The sequence below is a fragment of the Echinops telfairi genome, unplaced genomic scaffold (genome assembly GCF_000313985.2).
Source record: "Echinops telfairi isolate 266 unplaced genomic scaffold, ASM31398v2 ScPeMD7_655;HRSCAF=1070, whole genome shotgun sequence".
NCBI classification, from domain to species: Eukaryota; Metazoa; Chordata; class Mammalia; order Afrosoricida; family Tenrecidae; genus Echinops; species Echinops telfairi.
Window position 1 is genome coordinate 35,474,321 of NW_022104553.1, and position 25,208 is coordinate 35,499,528.

At 43.4% G+C, this 25,208-nt stretch overlaps 1 protein-coding gene and 1 pseudogene across 5 annotated transcripts in view; one reads left to right on the forward strand and one right to left on the reverse strand.

Annotated features, from left to right (window-relative positions):
- GARRE1 (granule associated Rac and RHOG effector 1) overlaps nt 1–25,208 on the reverse strand; it is a 123,364-nt gene that overhangs the window by 11,910 nt on the left and 86,246 nt on the right. For 3 of the 5 annotated variants that reach the window (XM_045292473.1, XM_045292474.1, XM_004715827.3), the window contains 11 exons: nt 23,181–23,321; nt 22,463–22,558; nt 22,205–22,366; nt 21,126–21,284; nt 18,601–18,698; nt 12,251–12,376; nt 10,128–11,155; nt 7,305–7,470; nt 5,818–5,955; nt 3,575–3,653; nt 434–2,954 (listed from right to left, as the gene is read on the reverse strand). In XM_045292473.1, the coding sequence (XP_045148408.1) occupies nt 2,646–2,954; nt 3,575–3,653; nt 5,818–5,955; nt 7,305–7,470; nt 10,128–11,155; nt 12,251–12,376; nt 18,601–18,698; nt 21,126–21,284; nt 22,205–22,366; nt 22,463–22,558; nt 23,181–23,321 (2,502 nt within the window). In that variant the 3' untranslated portion in view covers nt 434–2,645. Of the gene's footprint in view, nt 1–433; nt 2,955–3,574; nt 3,654–5,817; nt 5,956–7,304; nt 7,471–10,127; nt 11,156–12,250; nt 12,377–18,600; nt 18,699–21,125; nt 21,285–22,204; nt 22,367–22,462; nt 22,559–23,180; nt 23,322–25,208 lie in introns of those variants that run through there. The other 2 variants (XM_045292475.1, XM_045292476.1) reach the window with 2 other exon arrangements.
- The window catches only part of LOC115870334, a 6,051-nt pseudogene continuing 4,171 nt past the window's right edge, over nt 23,329–25,208 (forward strand).

A 25,208-nucleotide genomic window follows, 5' to 3' on the forward strand; every position in this document is an offset into this window, starting at 1 on the left:
CCCAGTATAGTCTTTCCTTCTGCTTAGCAGGATGACATTGTCCAATGAGGCAGACCCATCACATCCCTGGGAGGCAGGCTCTCTCCCACCCGACTGGGTCCTTGGTGGAAGGAGGCACTGGACTGAGTCCTCAACCCTAGATAGCTCACAACCCAGGGAGGCAGCTTTCAGGAGATAAAACTCCATCACCACACTAACTCCTCCGGCCCAGAGGTGGCCTTCAGGAAGTCAATGGGAAGGGTGTGGTAGGTGCTTCTGCCTCCTGTCCAGCCAGCCTGGCTCATCCTAACGCTCCATGTGGTCTTTCCTGGCCAGCCCTCATTCAAAGGACAGGAAGGCTTAACAACTTAGGACCAGACTTTTCAAAGTAATGAACAAGGCGAGATTCCTGAGGTGGTGTTTGTCAGGTTTCATAGTAAATGAAGATACAAAGTATAATTAAATGTATATTTTTAATAAATCCAATAGTTATTTTACTATAGGAGCTTTAAAAGTAAGATACAAAATGTAGAGTTCCAGTTTGGAAGCGGTTAACTATCCACACGGTGTCCTGTTGATGCCCAAGCAAGGCACCCATGCCGGGCCATGCCAAGGACACACAACACTCGAATACACATACATATACGCTATGGCAAGACCCCTCCGCCGAGCGCAGCACCTGGAATTACCAGTGTTCAGAGCAAGGTGGTGCCGAGAACACAGCACCAACATGGAGACCACATAAACAGCTTCACATGGTCTCACAGCCCATGGAGATGCAATTACAAAATCTCTGTCTTGATATGAGGAAAACTGGAAAGAGAGGGTTGTCACCTATGCTGGGGAATCAAGGACTGACCTCAGTCCCGAGGGAGGTCTTTGCGGAGGCACTAGTACAACAGAAGTACTTCAGAATAATAGAACTTGAAATACAGGGGACTGTGGACACGTTACCGATGGAAGTAGAAAACTATCTTACAAGTAAAATCGCCACAAACAACTTCAACAGAGGGCGAAGTGTGCACACGGTGAGAGCTAACACATGAACCACGCAGGGTTGGTGCAAAGCTGTGCCTGAAAAGAGTCTATGTACAAAAGAGTTCTCTGTAAACATGGTGAGGTGAGTGTTCAGAACCTACGCTGACAGTATAAGGTCAGGCAGCAATGGAGTCGCCACAAAGCACAAAAGACAACGCCTGAGGCCTGGGAACAGCCTGGCAACTTGTGACTAAACATTCAGGTGGCTGGGCTCAGACATCCTAAGGGTCCTCTATAATCTGTGTGTATGTATGTGTGTTTGCGATGTGTGTGTGTGAATACACACACACGTGCATATATAGATAATTTTTGGTATTTTAAAATATAAATTTACTTATATTTGTAGAAAAATGAGAACATAAATGTGTCTTTTACAATTTTTTCTGGAAAGGCTTATATGGAGTTAGAAAGAATAAACCATTTATTAGTAGTTAACATATATTAAAATGGCTTAATGATTTAAGAAAATATAAAAAATATTAATACTGTCAAACTTTCATACCAGAAAATATTATGGATTTTTCTAGACTTTTTTCAAAGATGAAATATGAAAAATTTAAATAAGTTTTATATAAAGAACTTTCTGTAACTTCAATTACTATACAGTGGGATATGTCTAGTCTATGTATTTATTTCTCAATTTAAGCACCATTCAATTCTTCTGGATCCATTCTGGCTGTAAAATATCCCCAAATCCACAGGATGTTAATTAACTATTTAATGGCACGTGTTAACTGAAAATGAGGTTGGTTGTTTGTTTTGAAGGAAAAGACTTTAAATTATTTCCTATCTACATATGAAATTGGTTTGCCCTCTGAACCAGTTAAAAAATGGGACTGTTATTTCAAGTGCAGGTGTCATGGTGCAGCCCCAGGTCGCCCGCCCCGCTCTGAGGGCTATGTCTCAGCCTCGGGACATCTGGAGGTGCATCTGGCAGCAGACAGGCTCAGCTCCAAGTGCTGTCAGAACTGTGCCTCCAACGTCAGGGATCCCATCTGGCTTTTGTCAATCTGGTAAAGACTGCATCTCCTGGCGGCCCCTTACAGAAAACGTGTGCTTCTGACCACCCATATTTTATCACTTGCCCATTCTGTCTAAGCTTGACTAAAGATAGTGTTCAATAAACCTCTAGCCATAACATTTGTTCTCTTCAAATGTTCGGTGTGTTTTAGGCAGGAGATATCTTAACCTGTAAAAAAGCGCTATCAAGTCCAGTGATGGGGCTGTGGCCATTCAGCAAGTCAAAGAGGGAGTTTTGGAAGAATGGTCATGTCTCCTTTCTGGCCCAAAGCCACCCTGCACATACAGTGGCATGGAAAACTCGAAAGCTGTGTTTCTCAACAGGTATCTTCAGTAGCCTTAACTGCCTGCGATGCTCAGGAAGCCCACAGATTTCCGAGCATCCCCTAGGGGGCCGACAGCTCCATCTGCAGCTGGCTCTCCAGGGTCTGATGCCTCCAGAATTTGAGAAGCCGGGATTTGAAAGACTTGAAGGTGCCAACCACCTCAGTCCCCAAGGATCCCTACTGGGACAGAGGTGCACTAGTATCTGGGGAGGTGCTGTCAGCAAGCCAGTCCTGGGACAGGAGCACTGGTCCCAACAGCTCTGGGCAGGTGGACAGGCTGGGTCAATAGTGGGGCAAATAGGTTGGCCTGCGATCAGCCTTCCCGGGGAAGGCCTTAAAGCCCTTGGGTGCTGCCTTGTGTGCTGGTGGGGGTGGGGGCTGTGGTGGGGGTTGCACATAGGGAAAGGAGGCGGCGCCGCAGTCGTTGGTTGCAGCCCACACTGGAGACTGCAGCATCTGCATGGTGTCATTCCACTGGCTGCTGGGGCTGGCCACTGTGTAGAGAGGTGTGCTTGGACTGGGCAGTGTGCTGGCCAGTGGGGACGAGTGTTGCCAGGGTGCTTTGGGTGGCCACGTTTTGGTTTTGTTATCCTGGGGGAAAGAAGAAGATTTTCAGTGGCTTTTCTGAGCCCCTTTCCCATCTCCCTAGATCACGGAGTCTGCCCCCCATAGGCCTGGAGCAGCACTAACAGAACTTTGTTCAATGAAAGAAATAGGACTTTATCTGTCCTGTGCAGTATGTTAGTCACCTGGCACAGGTAGATAATATACCCGAAGAAGGGACTTTTTAAATTAACACTAATTTTAATGACCAGAGAAAGATAAGACTTTCTATTCCCATAAAGAGTTACAGTCTTTGAAACTACAGGGGCAGTTCTGCCCTGTCCTATAGGGTCCTTTTGAGTCAGTTTTGACTCCCGATGGCAGCGAGAGAGAATTTTACTGAAATGTAAATGGACAGCTATGTGGTTAGTGGCTATCACACTGGACAGCACAGTCATGAAGATTCCTTTGCACATGACTTTGAGTAAACTGAGATGGCAAATCCTTTAGACAAAACCTTGGGGGAAAATTGGCATAAGAAAAAAAAAGTTATTTATTACAAACTGATTAGAACCACTCCTTATTGAGGCCTACATAAAAACCGAAGCTGTGGAAACCTGTTCTTGGTCTGAGCCAGCCCCTTTTGGGCAGAGAAGGGCCCACAATACCTGGTTCACATCCTCCATGGTAGTAAGCAAAGGTGGTGACGGCAACGTGGTGGTCTCCTGTTCCCCACTGCTGTGTTTCCTGAAAGAGCCAAGAGCTCAGGGCAGTGACCACCCCGGGTTTCCTGCCCGCCCTATCTCTAGGGGACACTGAGTCCCTTGGCCCCAGTGTCTCCAGGCACCTGTTCTAGAAGAGGAGGTCCTGGGTCCACGGCATTCGGGGGTGAAGCAGGGGGAGGGCAGCCCTTGCAAGGTGTATACTTTATAAAGTTTCATGGGTGAGGGCAGGGGGCACAGGCAGGCAGTTACATAAATGTTTACCACACACAGGAGACAGGTGACTTAAAAACAACAGTCTGAAAATAAGAGTAATTTATAATCAATCAAAGGATCACGAAGGTGGGGGTGGTGGTAAAAAAAGAGGAGCTGAGACCAAGGGCTCAACAGAAAGTAAATGTCTAGAAAAGAACGATGGCAACAAATGTACAAATATGCCTGATACAACTGATGTATGGATTGTAATAAGAGTTGTAAGAGCCCCCAATAAAATGATCTTTATTAATAATAAAAGATTACTGTAAAAGGAAAAAAACCCAAAACAGTCCTTTAGTTATCAGCTAGAAAATGTTGACTAACAACAGCAGGGTGCAGTAAATTGCAGCCAGGTGACACCCAGTGCTGACAGCCGTGCTGGAGGTAATCAACTAGTCTTCCTGGGTGTCTGCTCGGCCCCTCAAGTTCAGCATGTCCAGAGCAGAAAGTCTGACTCCTCAGCCTGGCTCACCCCTGCACCCCTGCAGGACACTCTCAGTTCCCAGACCCCCTTTTCATACTCAGACCAAAAACTTGCACACCCTCGAGTCTTCTCTCTCACCAAATCCCACAGCCAGGCACTACTCACTCCCACACCCTGTTCACTTCTCGGCTCCTCAGAAGCCTTCCCCAACTATCCTCCTGAAAACAGAGACTGCCTTTCCCTGCACTGACTTAGTTTTCTTCACAGTCCTGAGCCCAATATGGCATCTTTCTCTGTCATTCCTGGCTAGACTGTTGGTTTTCTGAAGGAGGAGAGTCGGTTTTGGTCACAGTCTTATTACCAGTGCCCAGCACATGATGGGTGCCTGCCATTGAATGAATGAATAAATGAACAAATTTAACGTCTCAGAGGCTTAGACTCCTTGATAAGAAACAGAATAAAAATAGTATCCTATATTATGGAGCAGGAGCCCTAGTGGGGTAGTGGTTCTGGGCCGGGCTACGATCTGCATGGTCAGCAGTTGGCAACTACCAGCAGCTCCAAGGGAGAAAGACCAGGATTTTTACTCCCATAAACAGCTCGTCTCAGAAACCCACAGGAGATCGCTGTGCGTCTCAATCACCATCATGAAGCGGTTGCGCCCTGAGGCATCCATACCAGCCCTGTCATAAGAGGACAAGAATCACAGGTGCAGGTTAGGTGGCCCTTGTGTGACACTACATAATATAAAACTTTCTGGCCCTGGGCTTCCTCATTACCCACAACTCTCTCCTCGCTCCAGCTATCCAAGTTCTTCTGTTATTTTAGGCCCCATTTTTATTTTTGTGGTGGCCATATTTTTATACAAATAACAATTCCATTCTACTTTTTTTGATGCTAAATTGTGCAATCCCCTCCCACAACAGTTTCCTATGCATGTTATGTGAATGGGATGCATTACTTATGAACATACAGTACTTTGGAAAACTTTTTAATCTGCATGTACTATTTTTTCAATTCTGAAATAATGCTTATTGCATCTAGTCCCACCTTTGAAAGACAAAGCCATTGAGAGTCAGAAGTCAGGCACTGGATAGCTTGCTGGTGAGTCCTGATTAGAACCTGGCTGCCCAGGCCCCCCTTATCTTACCTCGCCCCCATTCCCGCTCCTGCCCTAAGCCAAGGACTGCTTCCTCTGTAAGGCAGAGACCAGCATCCCTGTCTGACTTAGAGATCACTTCGTGAGACTTTTATCTCAGGGAAAATTCAACTCAACACAATTCACTTGACCTCCCTGAGGTCTCAGCAGGATAAAGCCAACTGTCTGTTATGGAAAACACATGGAAAGGCCGTCAACCACACATCACTGGAACTAGGCCCCACCTTTGCCCCCTGCCATTCCCACACAAACAGGATGGGAGAGATGGGCTCCTGACTCTCCTAGGGAAATAAAGAGTGGGACAAGTCCATATGCTCTTCTCCCTTCTTTTTGGTTAGAAATCACCCATACCTTCTCTGCTTGACAGCAGCCACGAGGTCAGGTCCTGAAAACATGGAGAACAAGCTGTCTCCGTTGGCAGAGGACGTCTCATCACTCGAGCTGGCTGAGTCTCCCTGAGCGCCCAACCAGCTGGTGGGTAGACCATCCCTAAAAACCAAAAACAGAAGCTGCTTCCATGCCTCCTATTCGCCAGCCTGGACACGGCTCAGCCGCTTCAAGGTGAGCCGCTCCAAGCCCTGAAAGCCACTTGTACCCTGCACTTACTTCATAACCAAATTGTGGTCTCTAGTATCTCATCGAAGGAGCCCTGGGCCACTAAGTGAAAAGGTTTGTTGGTTTGAATTCGCCAGCTGCTCCGTGGGAGAAAGACGTGGCACTGTGCTTCTCTGCAGGGGACTCTGGAAACCCTCTGGGGCACGTCTACTCTGTCAGAGGACGTGGTTGATGAGTCAAAATTGATGGCAACGAGCTTGCTTTGCTGTTGTTTTTGGTTTACGGGTCTCAAAATATTCTAAAAACACTATTTCCACCATTCCCTTATTATAAAAGGAACATATACTCCACTCAGGAATGTATCATTGGTATACAGAAGTGACTTCAGCAAAACAAAAAGTTGAGCTGGTGTTTAGCTGTCCAGGTTTACTGCCCAGATGATAATAAGGAATGTGGAATTCAATCCCTGTTGTCTTTTTTATACCAATACACAATTTTCTCAATAAAATGGAGCCTGAACTGCTGCTTTGTGTAGGCACAAATGATAACTAAAAAACAAAGCCCACCAAACCCAGTGCCACTGAGTCAATTCTGATAGCAACCCTACATAGGGCTTCCAAGACTAATATATATATATCATTTTATTGGGGGCTCATACAACTCTTATCACAATCCATACATAAATCAATTGTGTCAAGCAAATTTGTACATTCATTGCCCTCATCATTCTCAAAACATTTGTTCTCCACTTAAAACTAAAATCTTTAAGGGAGCAGCTAGCCTCATCTTTCACCCTCAGAGTGGCTGGTGGGTTTAAACTGCCAACTTTCCAGTTAGCAGCCAACTGCCTAGCTCACAGGGCCACTAGGGCTCCTCAGACCCAAATGATAGAATTCTAGAAACTATGTGGGTTTCACAGCTACATTCAGTGCTTATACAATATAAGCACCATAGTATGGTGCTTATACAATATAAGCACCATACTAAACCCACAGTTACTTCACACCATCAATAAGATCCTCATCTTGGGCTGATAAGTCTTGCAAATCCTGAGTTCCCCTTGATGGTGTGTTCACTGGGGTTCATCTTGCTTCAGCTGGCAACCCGTGGACTGTCTGTCGCAGAACTCTGATGTGCTGAAGTGTCCTTGGTGGCACACTCATGGGGGTTTGTAACACAATTGTGCCTGATGAGAACACACAGGCCAAGGAGCTTCCTCTTCACAGGCCCTTGGAAGGATACTGGTGCCCAGACTCGGCTCCCCTGCCATACCCAGCACTCACCCTTCTGTGAAGAACTCTGGTAAAGGCCAGGTTTGGTGGCCATCCTCCATGGGTGGCCAGTGGCCCCGGGGGTGGCCTGAGCGGCGACCGTGCTGGGCCTGTCGCTTCTGCTGCATTGCCTGGCTGACTCCTGCCACGTAGCGAGCAAACTCTGGGTCTGAGCCCACTGTGTTGAAACAAAGGGACAAGCAGGTCTGGGGTCAAATTGGCCTCTTGGTCCATTCTCTCCCCTCTGAAATGTGTCTCACACACCATTCTAGATATAACCAGCCCCCTGCTTTAGCTATAGCATGCACATACTGCTCTGAGTTTGGGGTGTGGTATGTGCAGCAAGCCTACGTGAGGACAGAAAAAGGCTGAATGTGAGGGGAAAAGCAGTCTATATGCTTTGAGTCATAACCTAAGAAATCAGAAAGTTAGAAAATGACTTTGACTGACTGATAACTTACAAGTGGCTATCAGAGCATCAAAGCCAGATAGGGGATCATATTCCATTCTATTCTCCAGCATACTGGGTAGCAGACCTGCTCATTCACTGTTGGCAGTAAGAGGGGCAAAAACAAAATGGAATTTTAAAATGTATGAAAGGGGGATTGCAAACCCACTAGACAGCTGAGTAAGGAGGTACAGGGCAAACACGTGAGAGAAACAGTACTGCTGACATTTGAAGAAGAGTCAAACACCAAGATGTGGTAGGAAAATATGTGGGTACTGCACTAATAGAACTCAGTGATATACAGTTCTTAGCTTCATGTTTGGAAAGATGCTAGCACACACTCCCCTGATCCCAACTCTCATGCCTGTCCTCATGGCCTGCCACGGGACCACTGCAGGAGGTTGCCCAGAGGAGGGGAGAACAGGGGCTGAAAGCAAGCCACCACCTGACTTAGTCACACCACGTCCCTCAGAGCTGTGCTGGCCTGTCCAGATTAGGCACTATACTGGTCCACCACCCATAGGGAGGTTTCTATCTTCTTTAATCCATCAGCCCAGAGGCATGCCCTTCTTTAATTTGAACAAAGGGCTAGACAGACCTCATACCCTTGCAGCAGAGGCTGTGGGAAGCTATACGAGGGACTTGTACAACTTATGTCAAGGTACATCCAAAAGGAAGAGTTAGTGGGATTCATAGACTAAGTGGGTAAAGGTTGTCGGACTGAATAGAAGGTAAAATCCTGCTCAAATCCTGGACTTAGTCAACAAATGTACATGCTATGTATCACCAATTAAGAAAACATGAACTGTGCATCCACTGGTAGCAGCTAGTGGGCTTGCTCTGAAAGAGCTGCATACCCTTCCTATGTCCCAAGGCTCCCGGGTACACAAGGCTCCCTGGATCCACCTACCCAGGGAGACCAAGATCAGGCTAGCAACACGAGGGATTTTGGGCAGACATAAGACTGTGTTCCATTTCTGTGGTTGTTAATTCTGGGGCATTTTAGTGAAGAATCTTCTCTTCTTGTGGCAATGCTTCTATTTATTTACAAGAGTTCAATGTTGCTGTAAGTGGGCAATGCTGCCCCCTGGGGGACAACAGAATGATACAGGGGGACTGCAAAAGCAGATCCATGTACTTTAACTAACCTGGATTAGCCCTGATTTTAATTGCCAGGAGGGTGCCGAATAATTTTTTCCCCCCACCTGAAAAGGGGGTAGTAGGCTGAATATGTTTGGGAACCTATAGTCTATACGCTTCTCTAACAATAGGTTTCCAAACTTAATTGGTTTACACTCCCCTCCCCAACCCTTTTCAGAAAAGTAAAAAATTACTCAGTAATTATAAACTTTACTTTGCAAAAAAACAAAACTTTGCAATTAACAATATTTGTACTATAGCCCATAATTATTCTGTGTCCCCAGGGGGCAGTATTGCTCACTCAGGGAAACAACGCTCCAGATAAATGAAAATCTAAGGGGACTTCCCATCCTATTGTTTTCCTGACTTCCCCTTTGATTGTTGAAATGGTCTTCCAAGGATCTACTTTGGGGTTTGCAAACTCTTAACTTCAATGGGTTTTGGCTTTTACCCTTCAGTGGGAGTCTCTAGGTGGAATAAACAGCACTTGAGTACTTATTGATGTAGCTGGCACCTCAAAAATAGGCCTCAAGATCTGGTTCGGAACAGTCTCAGCTTTAAAACCCCTATGGAGTGCAGTTCCACTCTGCACACACGGACATTAGGAGTCAGAACTGACTGGCCAGAGACTAAGTTTGGTTTGGCGTACGTGGTACAAAAGTAAAAAGGCTTAGTCGCTAACTGAAAGGCTGGTGGTGTAAACACATTCAAGGGTGCCTTGGAAAAATGGCCTGGTGACCTCCTTCTGTTGAACCAATCACTGACCCATAAGGGTCAGGAGGGTTTGGAGTCAACTTGATAGCAACTGGTGACTTTAAATCCTTAATTCCCTCTTCCTAGTTATTTTCTGTTTTGTGGTGTTTTTTCTGATTTCTTAAGATGAGTCTGGTGTGTGTGTGTGTGTGTGTGTGTGTGTGTGCGCGCGCGCGCGCAGCTGTATTCCATGAAGGCAGAAACTTGCTCTACTATTTTTCACAGTGCATAGGATTAGCTGCTGCCTTGGCTCCAGCAATGAGATACCAGACTGGAGCCCACTTGAACTATGAAACTTTGAGCAACTCAAGTACTGACTCTAAACCTCCATTCAGTCTTTTATGAAAGGAGAAAAATTGTTCTGCTTACCTTCTCATCACTCTCACCACTGTTTCCCACTTTGGCTAAACCTGCCCGGCACTGGCCCCCAGACTGAGAGAAGGGGCCCTCGGTGATTACGTTTTATGCTGAAACCCCAGGAGTGCCACACGTACCTGCAGGATCAAAAGGCAGAATCTCTCCCAACATTCCAAAGACTCCATCGCTTTGGTCACGGTTTGGCCATGTGTTATTTCTAGGTCCTTGTGGTTTCTGCCCCAACACCTCAGACATCACATTATCCATATAGCTGCTCACCAAACCCAAGCTGTATAAGTCAGAACTGAGATCAGATATGCCAGGCCATTGGCCAAGAGGAGGCAGACCCGTTCCAATAGGCTGTGCTGGCTGCTGGGATGAGCTTTGTACCCATTTCCCAGGTGCCCGAGACTGGGGTGGGGGCTGCTGAGGGCCAATGGGTTGGAGCAGGTGTTGGTAGTATTGAACCTGCAGTTGCTGCTGCTTTGGGGTCTGCTGCTGAGGTGCCAGCCCCAGCTGGGATGTCAAAGGCGTGTGTGCCCCAGCCTGTGGGGGCCGCGGAGGGGGTGCTGGCAGTGGCGGCTGTTGTGGCGGCACGGCACCTGCCTTCCGTTCAGTTAGCAGAGCTGTGGCAGCAGAGTTATGCCGTGTGGTCAATGGGGAGCCCTGGTGGGACTGGCCCATGTTAAAGCCCGAGAGGAAATCGATCACCTCCTGCATTTCCTGATCGGTGGGTAAGTTCATACCCTTCTCGTCCTTGCCATCCTCCCCATGCAGAAAGTTCTCCTGCCTCTCCAAGAGGCAGCCGTTGGCCAACTGGTTACCAGGACTCTGAGCTGACTGGGAAAGATCAGTAGTTCTGGGGAAGTTACCAATGTTCAAAATGCTTTGTAGCCTCATATCCATATTACTGGACATTTTGGCCTTCTCTTCTGAACACCCAGCTATGAAGAGATTTTTGGAAGGGGTATTTGGGACGGAATAATTTGCGTTGCTGCTCGAGCTAGTGCACGAAGCTTTCTTGGTGAACCGGGACGTCAGTTTGGCGAACGTTTTCTGGAGGCCTGAAGATTTGTTTCCATTCCCAGAAGGTAGGTCAGCCTGATTTGCAAAGTCACAGATCTCTCTTTGCAGCTGGATCTGAATAGATGGTAAACCTTGTTCCCTTTTACATATATTTGAGAGAGAGAAAAAAAGATGGTAATAAATTAAAAAAATTTGCACAGTGAAATAGACCTTTCTGCTTTAATAAAGTAAGGAACTGAAACCTAAGAAAGAGCTTTCTGGCAACTTTTCTTGTTTTGCACGTGAACACCCAAGGGTTTTTAAGTGTACATAATTGAAACATTTCATCTCTTTTTAAATTAGGTGTACAGGGTAACACAGGGTGGTGAAAATTACATGATTATTCTGGCCTGAAGAGTTGAATTAAACCCAAAACTCCAAGTCAGCTCAGCGGCTGAAGGATGGGGTCCGTGAGACAGGCAAAGTCAGTAGAGGGACAAGGGCCAAATTCACAGAGTAGAGAGAGGTGGTCGGAGGAGGAATCAGGGACCATCGTCCCTCGAAGTACTTTACAGAAGGTCCCAAGGTTTTCTGAGCGCATTTGTCTGATATTGAAAGAGCGCTCCAAGACAGGTCAAAAGGCATAAGGTAGGAACTAAGCCAAGTGATAGACGGTTGGCACTGGATAAATCAGTTCACCTACAGAGTGAAGGAAGAGGGAGGGGCCAGGCCAGATGTTTAAAGTGCCTACCAGTTCTAAAGTTGTGGCAATCTTGTGCTTGTCAACAACTTCATATCTAAGTATATGCCATGCAAGATAAAAATAAATCCTGTAAACAGTTGTGTACTAAGGGGAGTGTGAGTTGGGTTTAAAGTCCTTTTGATGAATAAATGGGTATCAGCCTACTCTCAAATGATCAAAAAGAGACAAAAATGTTAACAAATAAGTGAGTATGGGTATAGTGCATGCAGCAATTTTGTAATGTTCCTGCAACTTTTAAAAGCTGTATTATTATCCCCAAGTAAATAATATTGGGGATAATTTTATTACTAATAGTATTATATTAATATTTATTATAAATATTATTTATTTGGAAATAATCAGGGGTTTTTTGTTTACAAAAAGTTCTTTTTCTTGATTTTACTTATCCATGCACTATCAGTAACAGGAAGACACATGGGATTGTGTAAGGGGTGGAGCTGAATGTGAGCTACAGGCAATGCTAATCCAAGTGGCTGGTGTGTGAACACCAACCTCCCAGCCCTCCAGCGGTTTAGGTCCAGCACGGCCGTGTAGAGGACGTCCACCAGGCCCAGGGTCTTCTCAGGATCAAGGCTTCTCTGCAGCAAAGACATGGTAGCAGGGTCTTCTTTCAGGCACCTAGGCACAAACAGGAAGGTCGTATATATAGTCCCTATTTTCAATTCTCTGTAAAGGTGTTTCACGCAGGCCTCATGAAGTCTATACCGCAGGCCTTCTCCCAAAAGCTAATACTTCTAAGAACATTTACAAAATGATAGAGCTCACACACTGGAACTTGATGTTCCACAAATGACTGACTGAGAAAAGGAAAGCCAGGAAAAGAGTAGAGTCTGGAGTCTCTCTGGAATTTTAACTCTGTCAACTCACTCACAGCCATTGAGTCAATTCTGACTCATATAGGACAGGGTGGAACTGCCCCTCTGGATCTCTGAGACCTTTAACTCTTTAGGGGACTAGAAAGTGTCATCCTTCTCCTGGCGCAGTGCTTGGTGGTTTCGAAATTGCAGATCTTGTGGACAGCAGCTCATGCATAACCACGACGTCACTCGGGCTTGCTTTAACTATCTACAGTGCCGTTAATGCTCTCTCACCGTCTAACAACATCCACTCGAGCTTGATATCTTAGAACTTCAGCCGAGATCCTGTACTCTGGCACAACATCTACTCCCTTGTTAATACTTTCCCATAATGTTCTTGCCTCTCCCATCCTCTACCTGTCTTCACACCTGTACCAAAGAAACTGTGAATGAGCAGAGGGAAAACAACACACATTTCAGGTAAGCAACAACATTTTAATTTTTTTGCCTTCCCCTAAGCCAATTTCTCACTTTGGAAGATAACGAATTCACTCCTTTCTCTTTCTTCTTAGCTCCAAGATCCTTGTGATATCCCACTGCCATGCTTTCCTACCTACCTCAGCTCTTATCATCAAACAGGCGATTCCCCCAGTTTACTTGGGCCTCTGTCCACACACCCTGCCTTCCCCTTCTATCCCAAGGGAAAAGCTGCCCTGACCCTTACTTGAGCACTGGACGCCATGTGCCAATAGTCTTAACTCGGGTAATCACTCCACCTTTTCTTCTTGGGGATATTCTGTAAGGTGAACAAACCAGCCTCATCGACATCTCTCTTGGTCCTACATTTTCCCTCCAGATACTGCTTATTTCTCTACTCACATTGTTTCCTCTTCTTCATTTCCTGTTCTCCTCTTCCCACAACTCCTAAAGCCAAAACCAAACTCACAGTGATCCTACATCGAAGGTTTCCAAGGCTGGAAATCTTTATGGGAGGGAATAGCCTCATTTTTTTTCTGCACAGTGGCTGGTGGGTTTGAAATGACAACCTTGCAGTTAGCACTACAGCGCTTACCTGACAGTGCCACTAGCAGCAGTTCCTTCTTGGTGTCCCCTGCCTGTGTGTGTTGCGGTAATAGAGGCCTCTGTCATGGTGTACTGCACCTAGTCCTGGGGCTTTGTAGACCATCCTTATACTGGAAACTCTCGGATTTCATTTGCCATCCTAGACTTTTCTCCTTAGGTTCAGTCTTGTATGTTAATGCAATGCTTGATGTCTTTCTTTGCACATCCAATGGACTACCTTCAGTTTGGAGATTATAACCAAACCAACATATTTTAAGGCTGGCCAGCACTGAAATTCTGCGTCAGGATTAGAATGAACTCAGAGGAATAACTTTCCCATTCGGGAAGGTCCCTTCAAGAAGAGAACATCACTCTTCAATCTGGAAGACTAGTGATCAACACAACTCTTGATCCCTCTCATGCCTGTCCCAAATCACTCTGACTGCTATAGACTTTCCTAATCAATACACAATACCACAATAGGTTCAATTCACTGTTCAAAGCCTACCCTCAAACTTAGGCAAATCATCCCAATTTTCTAGTTCCTTTACATCCAACCCATCAGCACATCCTGACACCCTCTTTCTAACACATACTCTGAATCCAAGCACTTTTTAAACATCTTTCTTCTCACACCCAAGTCTAGAAAATCACCACCAATCTCCTAAGTGACCCCTTTCTCTTGCCCAGCCTCTTTTCTACACAGCAGCCAAGTGAGTTTTTGATAATACAAATCAGATTCCATCACTCCTCTGATGAAAATTCTCCAATGACATCCCATCGTGCTTGAAATAAAATCTAAATAAACTGCTCTCCATAGCCGTCGAGATCCTTGGAGACCTGGCCCTTCCTGGCTCTCAGGCCACACCTCCCCTCAGCTTGCCCTAGACATGAAGTCTTCTCCCTTTCTCTGAACATGTTGTGTCTGAACCCAGTTCAGGACCTTTGTCTTGCTGCCCGCCACCTTCCCACCACCAAGCCTGCAATGCTCTTCCCTAAAATCTTGTGATGGCCAGCTGCTCCTCACTTGTTCAGGTCTCCCTCAAAGGGCAGCTCCACCAAGAGACTTTGTGAGAGCTAGAATCGTCCTAGTTACCACCATCTGTTAGTTCTTGGGTTTTGTGGGAGTTGAAGGATGGAATCAACATGAACAAAACCACCATCCCTGACAAAGCTGCAGAGCTCTTTCACTTGATTTTAACTGAGAAGATACCAACCTGTATGGATGGGAACTGGCAGGCCCTGGGGTCTCAGACCAAGACGAACAACAAGGCAAGTTCAATGCTCCATCAGACCCCAACCTCCTAGAAGCAGGGTTTAGCCACTGAACTTGGCATTGTTTTGGATCCATTGGCCAAACTACTTCAGAGTGTGCACCCGTCTCTCTCAGCCTGGAGTCCCTGATTACCATGTCATAAGCCCTCTACTTGCTCCAACTCCATGCTCCAAACAGACTTTGGGTTGTGATTTTGCTTGCCCCTTAACATCTTCTCACTAGAAATGTATTTACTGGTCATGCATAAAGGAATGCCACAGGGCCTGGTGATACAAATCACTAAATTGGCTTTTTTCTTTCTTTCCATTAGATAGCGTTGTGGGCTAATTAACAAATGACAAATGGCTTTCACTAAATGTATTCAAGACCAAGAGTTACTTGAAACACTCCACCAGCTTTTGAATTAACACCCAACTCTCTTAAAGGCCCATGAGTTCTAGTGTCTGTGATTTTTCCTCTTTAGCCCCTTGGATCACATTATGGTCATTCTGGCTTACCCTGCTGACTTCTGCCTTTGCTGCTCCCTTACCCAGATGCTTTCCCCATCTATTATTCTCTGCATCTCTGGCTCTTCTAAAATCCAGTGTTACAGCCTTAAAGTCACCCTTCTTGACTGGCCTCCTCATGTAAAATAGGTTCTTTCCATCTCCACCCTTCTAATAGATGACATTACTGCAACTCCTACTTCCTTGCACGAGTCAGTGTTTGAATTTATCTCATGTTTATCAGCTGTCTCCTCCCCTCCTCCATCACAAACCCAACGCTTTGAGAAACTGGATAATTGCCTATCTTATCCACATTTAATTTTCCAGGGCTTACAAGAGCATCTGGCAGAGAGCAGTCCTCAGTAAGTATTTGTTAACGGGGAGAACAGGTGGGTGATTTAAACCTGGCAGTTTAAAATACCAATAATAATAATAAAAAAAACTATCTGGTGTAGGACATTTCACTTTAATAAAAGAAAAGCATGATACAGTCTGTACTCACTTTGCTAAGAATTTCATTCTTCTGAAGTCAAGCCGATCACATCGGTTTGAGTTTTATTCAATAAATGTATTTTGTGATTTGAAAGAGATAAAACAAAACGCCTTAAAACTTTGCATTTTTACCAAAAGCAGCCAGCAGAGGGAGTGTTTGAAGAATTGGTTAAAAAGATCAATTGTATGCGGGGAGTTTCAAGTAAGGTGGTGTTCAAATATGTTGATAATGGTCAACATATGCTAGCCCAAAGTCCAGATGCCCTGGTGGTGCAGTGGGCAACTAACTGAAAGCCCACTAGTTGCTCTGCAGGAGAAATACATTAATAATAATGTATCGCTTGGGAAACCCTATGATGCAGTTCTACCCTGCCTTAATGGAATCACTATACATTTGGAATTGACTGCAGTGGGTCTGGGTTATGCAAAAGTTCAGTGTTATATTCAAAGTGAGGATTCTAGTTAGTTTAATATTTTTCAATATGTTGCAAGATCATATTAAGAATTTAGGAGGAAAAAAATCTTACAGAAAAGTAAGCTTTTAATTTGTAAAGATAGATGTGCATATAAATTAACATCAATTTTAGGAAATACTAGTAATCTATCTTCAGCATTAAGTCTACATTTTAGGGAGGGGCAGGTAGACTCGGACAAGGGAAGTTTTGAGATAGAAAATGAACTGCTAACTCTTATTTGATATATCAGGAAGTTCTGAGTACTTTTAGCAGCAGAATCTATTGTTTCCTTACATTTCAGAGAGGAGCAATGGCTTAAAAACAAGGCTACTTCAAAATATTTTGAGGAAAAATTTCCCCCCAATTTTTTGAAGTCTTCTTGTGCAACTCATATATCTTGCTACCATTTTAGTTCACACAAGCCAGCTTAGTATTAGCTCTTCCTACCTAAATGGATTAAATATTTTCTACACAAATATTCACCCGCCTTATGATTTTTTTTCCACCTTATAATTTTAATAGCAATATTTCTTCCAATATGGGCTTAATTTTCCTTGTTAAAGGTGGCTTGGGTGAAAGTTTACAGGGCAAATCAGTTTCCTATTCAATAATTTATACTCCTTTTGTTGTGTAATACTAGTTGCAATCCCCTCCATGTAACAGGACTCTTTCACTGAGCTCCCCATTTCCATTCATTCTTCTACCTTGCCCCTTCTGCTTTCTAAGCTTCGTTTCTGGGCAAATGCTTGACTGATCTGAGTTTCTCAGAGATGTTAATGGTCTGCTTGTCTATTATTTGGCAGAAAGGTGATTCCTGGGGGGTGGGTTCAATACCAGGTTTGAAGGATGTCTAAAAGCCTTAGTCTGGGGGCAAGAGAGAGCATCAGTCTATATTAGACCAGTAAGTCTGGTCTTTTTTATAATTTTGAATTTTGCTTTATATCTGCTACCCCCACTCTGTCTAGTTCCATCTACTATGGTCTTGATCAGAGTGGTAGCTGGGCACCATCTAATTTTTCGGGTCTCAGGATAGTGGAGGCTGTGGTTCATGTGATATGTTAGTCCTGTTAATCAAGTCTCTGATTTTCGACACTTTTCTCTGCTCCAGACAAGGAGAGACCAATAACTGCATCTTAGATGGTTGCTCACAAGCTTTCAAGACCTCCGTCATTACTTAACAAATTAAGATGCAGAACATTGTCTTTGTGGGCTATGTTATGCCAAATGACCTAGATGTGCCCCAAGACTGTGATCCTTTATAGGCTTAACTTTTGCTATTTACTAATAAAGTTATGATTCAAATCCATATAGATAAATCTATATACACATTTGTAAAGAGGTGGGGTAGTGAGATTTCTGCAATTTAGTCTCCATTTAACAAGGTCTGTACTTGTTTTTATACATTCTGGCTCAAACCCAGTATTATTATTCTAAAACAATCTAACAATGTGCCGGGAAAAATGGCATCAAAATGTTTCTTTACTTTGCCTTCCTTTGATTCTTAAATAAAGTTAAACATTTTCTTCATGTATTTATTGACCTATTTCTTCTTTTCTGATTTACCCGATCATGTGCCATGCTCACTTTCTTATTTTTGTAGTAGCTTTTCCCCCATAGGGTGGAAGGAGGAATTTAAAAAATAAATTAAGAAAAATCATTCATCTACTAGAAGAGTTATATAAATAATTAAATAAGAATATTGCTCAGACTGAAATTTACAGTAACATGGGTTCAGTATCATCAGGCTATCGTTGGGAAAGGCAAAAGAAGAGAAGGACCCTCACTTTAATTTACCACAAAAAGTTTTAAAGAGAGAGAGAAAGAGAAGGAATTTGATGTTCTGCACTCAGCTCTAGAGAAGCACTTGGTAAGTCAAAAAAAGATATACTGTTAAGAAGCTATGGACTCACTAGCAAAGAGAAAATACAAAACAAATGTACTCATTTTAATATAAGTATATAGAACACTTTTTAGCTACCCTGTCCCACCCAAAAGCCCATTGCTCTAAAGTAGATTCTGACTCATAGTGACTCTATTTAGGGTGTCCTTGGCTGTAAGTCTTTATGGGCGTAAACAGCCTCATCTTTCTCTCTTGGAATAGTCAATACTTTTTCAGATGTCCTGGCTTTCTTGTCATAATCTGATAATTATAACATACATCACCACTGCCCCTCAGCCTACACAAACAAGACCTGTCATGTCAGCTAGCACAGGGTTTAAAACAAAGCAATCACTCCAAAGAAATGTAAACATCCATCAGAGTTTAAGACATTACCAAGTAGAAGGGACTTGAACCACGATTCTGGAGCCTTCTAAACTGATTTGGGGAGCATAGGCTTCTTTATTTTCAATCTGTGCCGTGTCAACCACTACCTAAGAGAGAAACGAAAACCACCACGTGATTTCAGAGGAAAATGGATTACAAATGAATTATGCAAAGGCCAGTCAGGAGCCCAGATGAAGACAATGGCAGTAAGTAATAAAGATGACTGAATCAAACAATAATACTTCAGCAAACACTGAATTCTTGGTGCAAGATATACGGAATTTTGCAAGCATTTTAAACACTTTATCCAAACTACAAATATGTTAATGAGAAATGAATTTGTTTCCTTTATCTTAGAATTTTTTACCCTCTGAATATAAACCTGGAGCCCTGTAGTACAGTGGTTAAGCACTTGGCAGTCATAAACTAATCAATTCAAATCCACCAACTGCTCCACAGGAGAAAGATGTGGGAGTCTGCTTCCATAAAGACTTACAGCCTTGGAAGCTTCGTGGGGGCAGCTTTGTTCTGTCCTTTAGGGTCACTAATAGAATCAATGGCAATGGGTGCAATTTTGTGAATCTAAAAAAAGTAATAATTTCATTAAAAAAAATCAAACCAGTACTTTAGAAAGCCTTTATAATAACCGAATACACAGATGAAGATAGTTTCTGACCTCATCCTCCCAATTGTATTATTCTTAACCAATAAAACCAGAAGCACATGAAGAAGAAAAAGAACCAACTATTCTCTCAATGATTTCCTCTTATTTGGAGGAGAGTGTAATAGTACACAAATGATATAGTATCCTCTGTGCCCTAAAGCATTTGACAGAGTAATGCACGTATTTTCAAAGAATTAAAAGGACTGAACACTTTGAAAACAAATTAGAGATTCTTCAGAAGGGGTAAAGCTATGCATGATTCCAAATTCTGCCTCTAATTAGAACACATTTTCACTGCTATAAACAAAGAGTTTTCAGAGCTGGCCTGCAGTGGCCTTTGGAAAAAACTTCCTGTCTGAGGAAAAACCATTGTTGAACCAGGCAGGTGTTTCCTCTCTCTCTCCTTACCCAGAAACAGTCTAAAGGTTCTTTGTCAGTCACACACAAAGGTCCCTGCGATCAAGGGGTAGGGAAATAGGAATGATTTTGTGCTCCCTGAAAACCATAAGAGCTTTTTTTCTCTTAACCTACACTGTTTTCTCAAAACTGGTTGTTTTACATACTTCTCCCTAGAGAACTCCCTGCCAGTGCTCCCAGTTTGTTAAATGACCTTTGGAAATCTGGCTCCATTTAAAGTTAGGAGTAGTTTACTCTTTTACTTGTGGGTTCTGAAATCAATAGGCACCCATCAATCCCTTTAAATGACCTGGCCACCCTGACCTGGATCCACCCGAGCACTCATGTGCATGAACAGAAGAACAGTATTCTGCCAACAACCATTTTCTTGCATAAAGTAGAAATGAAAACTAACAAGCTCTCCTCGATTTTCTCATTAGCCCTTCATTTCTAATTAGCTTCTTCTTCCTTCTGACTAAAATGCTGTGTATTTTCAAACGGCTGTAGTTTAATTTGAGAAAAGTAAGGTCAAGCACATGAGACTATATGGGCCATAAGTGTCACACTAAAACAGTGGTTTCAGATACTGACATCCTGATCTAACCTCCCTTTGGCAAGTTTTTTCATTCGCTCCAAAGATGTAAAAAACAGGAGGGAGGGGAAAAATGAGGACCTAATGTCGGGGGTTTGAATGGAGAGAAAATGTTTTGAGAAACGATGTACAAATGCGCTTTACACAATTGATGTATGGATTGGGATAACAGTTGTATGAGCCCCTAATAAAATGTTAAAAAAAAAAAAAAGATGTAAAAAACAAATAAACCAACAGACGCCATTCTTTTTGTGATGTTATTATTTGAGGGCTAAGAGAGCACTGCAGAGTTCAGACACAAACTGCTGTGGATGGGGCACCACTTACCCTAGCATGGTCAGAGGCAGCTTTCTCCCTGAGGAGGTGCCATTTGAGCTGATGCCAAACTCATGGGAAATAGTGAGCCATGTAAAGATCAGACAGAAATGTGTTTCCAGGTAAAAGAGCATAAATTTGAGGGATAGAAAGATATTCACTGTAGCTATGGGCTAGGGCTCAGTCAAGCCAACGAACAAATCCAAAGCCACCCACTGTACTGTGGTGACTCTGACTCATCGTGACTCCCATACAGGACAGAGTAGAACTGCTTCTTAGGGTTTCCAAGATTGCAAATCTTTACTGGAGCAACCAGACTCATCTTCTTCCCATGGTATGGCTGCTAGCCTTGAACTGCCATAGTGCTACCAGGGCTCCTTATAAATATAATTCTACACCATCATTTTGCAATTAGGTCACCTAAAAATACATCATTCTGCAAAAGGAAAAAAAAAGCCTTCTTAAGGTTTAATCATTCAGTGTTTTCCCTGTGTGCATACAGCCTCAACCTCATGCTCCTGAAAATCTGCTCTCTGTCTTTCATCTGTCATGCACACACTCACTCACCAGTCCAGCCTGGCCAAACAGCAGTTGCACGGCAGTCTTGCAGGCCCCCCGCCACACGGATGGGCACACCTGGTTCAGCACTTCAGTCACAGGAAAATCGTCCCTGGGTGTGATTCCATTACAGCAGCCTGCTTGCTTTATCAGCTGTACCATCGCATGCTACAGATGGGTAAGAGGGGAGCTCATCACACCACCAGATCAATGCCACGCCAGGTTCTAACATTGTACGAATTGGTTTATAGATACACAGTCATTCTCAAGAGAAGAGCATTTTTGTTTAAATCCAAATCGTGTCATTTTAATTTCCTAACTAAATTTCTAATTAGTCACTCTCAGGGATGTCCTCAACCCTTGAGGATTTCCTCAACCGTTACTATGCACATTAAATTTCTGTACTAGCACAAACTATAGTACCATCTAGAAATTTACAGAGGCAAATGAAGGAATTCTGAGTTAATTCCTCTAAATAAGGAAATGAACTCATCTGGTAAAAATCAATGCCAATCAAAACCTCAACTGTATTTTGTATGGCCAAGTGGTTGGGTATACACGCTTTGGGAAACAGATTGAATAAACTCTGATTCTACTACTTTCTGGCTCTATGAGCTGCTGGGTCTCACTTCCCCTGTGTGCCCCGTGGCCCGGGGGTGAGGGGAGGCTGAACCCACCTCATACATGAGCATTACATGAGACAGTAAGTGCACTCAAAGTACTTGGCACAATACCTGACACAGAAGATGCTCTATAAATGTTCATTATTACAATACTGTGACAATACCTCTCAATTTGTGAAAGTCTACTTTATAATATGAATCACAATTTTATTATCCAGTACCTTTCAAATCTCTTTGTGTGAAAGAGTTAAAAGTTATAAATAAAAGCAACTTGGCAAACATCTCATTAAAAAAAATCTCTATAGGTCAGCTTTTTTTACATACACTAGCTCATTGAGGTAGAAAGTCAATGCCTCCTGACTTGACTAGTTTTTTAATATACATTCTTCACACATTCACGGTTTCCCTTAAGAACCATTTTTTATAAGTTCACACTTGGGCTGCTGGAACCCCATGGAAAGCTACCGTCTTAAGTTTCAGATTGTCGGCGGCCGACTCGTTAAAGGAGACACCCTTCAGGAAGTGCGATCCTATCTGCACAGGGACGGTGGGGAGCTCACACTGCATGGGCTGAGAGGGAGTCTGCCTCCTCCCTGTCTGGTGGGCTTCCACTTCACTGCAGCAGCCCTGGAAAAGATTTCGACAGGAGAGGCACAGTGATCTTGGGCTCCCTCTATCACGGCACACAGTATATAGGAGATGTTACCAGAAATAAAAGTATACCTGTAAACTTGCTTCAATTGCCTTTGGATTCAAGTGGAAGCCAGCTTTCATTGCATATTCACAGTGACCTAAGCTTTCCAGAGCTATCTTATATGCCTGCAAGAATATGGTTCAAGAATCAAGATCATACAGCAGAATATAATATGATAAAGTCTAATAAAAATAGAAATTTAAAACTTCTATAAAATAGAGCCCTAGTGGCATAGTGGTTACAAGTTGGGCCGCGATCCACATGGTCGCAGGGCGAAGCCACTGGCAGCTAGCTCTTCATGACAAAGACTGGGCTTTGTACTTCCATGAACAATTACAGTCTTGGAAACCCAAAGGGGGTCACTATGAATCCACATAGACTCGATGGCAGTGAGAAAGGAAAAAGAAAACTTATTAAAAGATTCCAGGCCAGTTATTATTTTATTGCACTTTGCATTTGGTTAAACACAAATTTAAGGCCTTCCTTCTTTCCCATTTCTCAAAAGTCAGAATCATTCAGTGCCACTGAGTCGACGCTAACTCACAGCAACCCTACAGGACAGGGTAGAACTGCCCTAGTGGGTTTCCAGGACTGTATCTCTTTACAGGAATAGAAAGCCTTGTCTTTTTTTCCCCAAGGAATGGGTGGTGGTTTTGAAATGTTGACTTTGCTGTTAACAGCCCAACTTGTAACCACTACACCACCAGGGCTCCTCAAACATCAATATATTAGCCCTCAGGAACTTACTTGCAAAGCACTGTCAATTTTGATGTTCAGTTCCTTCAGCTGGTGGTCAGGAATTGCTGCACTTTGAGAACAGAAGAGTTGCTGAACTTCAATTCCTGCCAGGCAGCCATCACATCCTCTTTCTCTTAGTCTAGATGTTGCCTGCAACATGAGTGAGTGGTTATTAGACAAGAGGATGCTGCAATTACTAGCACGGTTAAAAAATAATATGACATGCAGCAGGAAACTACACCAGACATAAAGCAGAGGTTCTGGATCACTTGTATTTCGCAATGAGGAGACACACTGACTAATTCTGAAGCGAAAGCACACTCAGTTCAGCATGAGACTACTTTGGAAACCAGAGGGGAAAAACCCACATATTTTGTTTTAAAAGATCACCTAGGATATATAGGTTTCCAGTTTTGCTTTTTTGGTTTGTTTGTTTTTTAAAAAACAACAACACAAAAGTAAACTAAAAAGTCATACCAATGGAGAACAAAACAAAAGCAAAAAATAATACACTGAAATGTTACTAAAGCTGAGTTGGTACCAACTTAATTTAGAATGCTATCAACTCAAGCCCTTAAATGTATTATTCCAGGGTGCAATGTCTCAACGATGAAACACACAACTTTCCTCTAGTTCTTAAATGCTTTCCTACCCCCACTATTATGATCCAAGTTCTACCTTACAAATCTGACTAGACGAGAGGATGTACACTGGTACAGATAAGAACTGGAAACACAGGGAACCCAAGACAGATGAACCCCTCAGTACCAGTGGTGAGAGTGGTGATACCAGGAGGGTGAAAGGAAGGTGGGGTAGAAAGGGGCAACTGATCACAAGGATCTATATATAACCCCCTCCCTAGGGGATGGACAACAGGAAAGTGGGTGAAGGGAGACGTCAGACAGTATAAGACATGACAGAATAGTAATAATTTATAAATTATCAAGGGTTCATGAGGGAGGGGGTAAGGGGAGAGAGGGGAAAAATGAGGAGGTGATACCAAGGGCTCAAGTAGAAAGCAAATGTTTTGAGAATGATGAAGGCAACAAATGTACAAATGTGCTTGACACAATGGATGTATGTATGGATTGTGATAAGAGTTGTACAAGCTTCTAATAAAATGATTTAAAAAATGCATTATTCATGGTTGTCATTAATATTAAAAATATATATATGAAAGGAGAAAAGAACAATAAGCCTCACTACAGTAACCCAACAAAACATAAAAGCAAGTAGTACTAAAGGACAAGAAAAAAGGGTCGAAAGATACACAGATAATAAAATGATAAGAGTAATTTCTTAACAGTAATTATATTAAATGTAAATGAAATAGATATTCCAATCAGAAGGAAAAGAGTAGAAGAATGGACTTAAAAAACATTACCCGCCTTGTCTTTGTGTGTCACTTAGTTTGGCACTGTCGAGATTTTGTGTGCATATTATTATCTCTGCAGGTCTATCTAGATAAGATAGGCTGGATAAACAATGTGGTGAAGAAAACAACAGGACCGCAGGGGGGGGGGGCTTGGGAGAGTGGGAGGTGGGGGAAGGGAAGAGGTCTTAACCAACCCAGGGACAAGGGAACAACAAGTGATTCAAAACCAATGGCAAGGAGGGGGTGGGAGGACTGGTAGAGAGTGATCAAGGGCAATGTAACCGAGAATTGCTGAAACCCAAATGAATGCTGAGCATGATAGTGGGACAAGAAGAAAGCAAAAGGAACTAGAAGAAAGAAGTAAGAGACAAAGGGCATACATAGAGGACTAAATACAGGCATGTACATATGTAGATATATTTATGATTATGGGGAAAATAGATCTATGTGCATATATTTATAGGTTTAGTAGTAGGGTAGCAGATGGACATTGGGCCTTCACTTACATACTCCCTCAATACAAGAACACTTTAGTCAACTAAACGGTCATTCCATGATACCCACCTTCCCAACACGGTAGCTGAAGACAAACGTGTGCATAAGCAAATGTGGTGAAGAAAGTTGATGGTACCCGGCTATCAAAAGATAAAGCATCTGGGGGT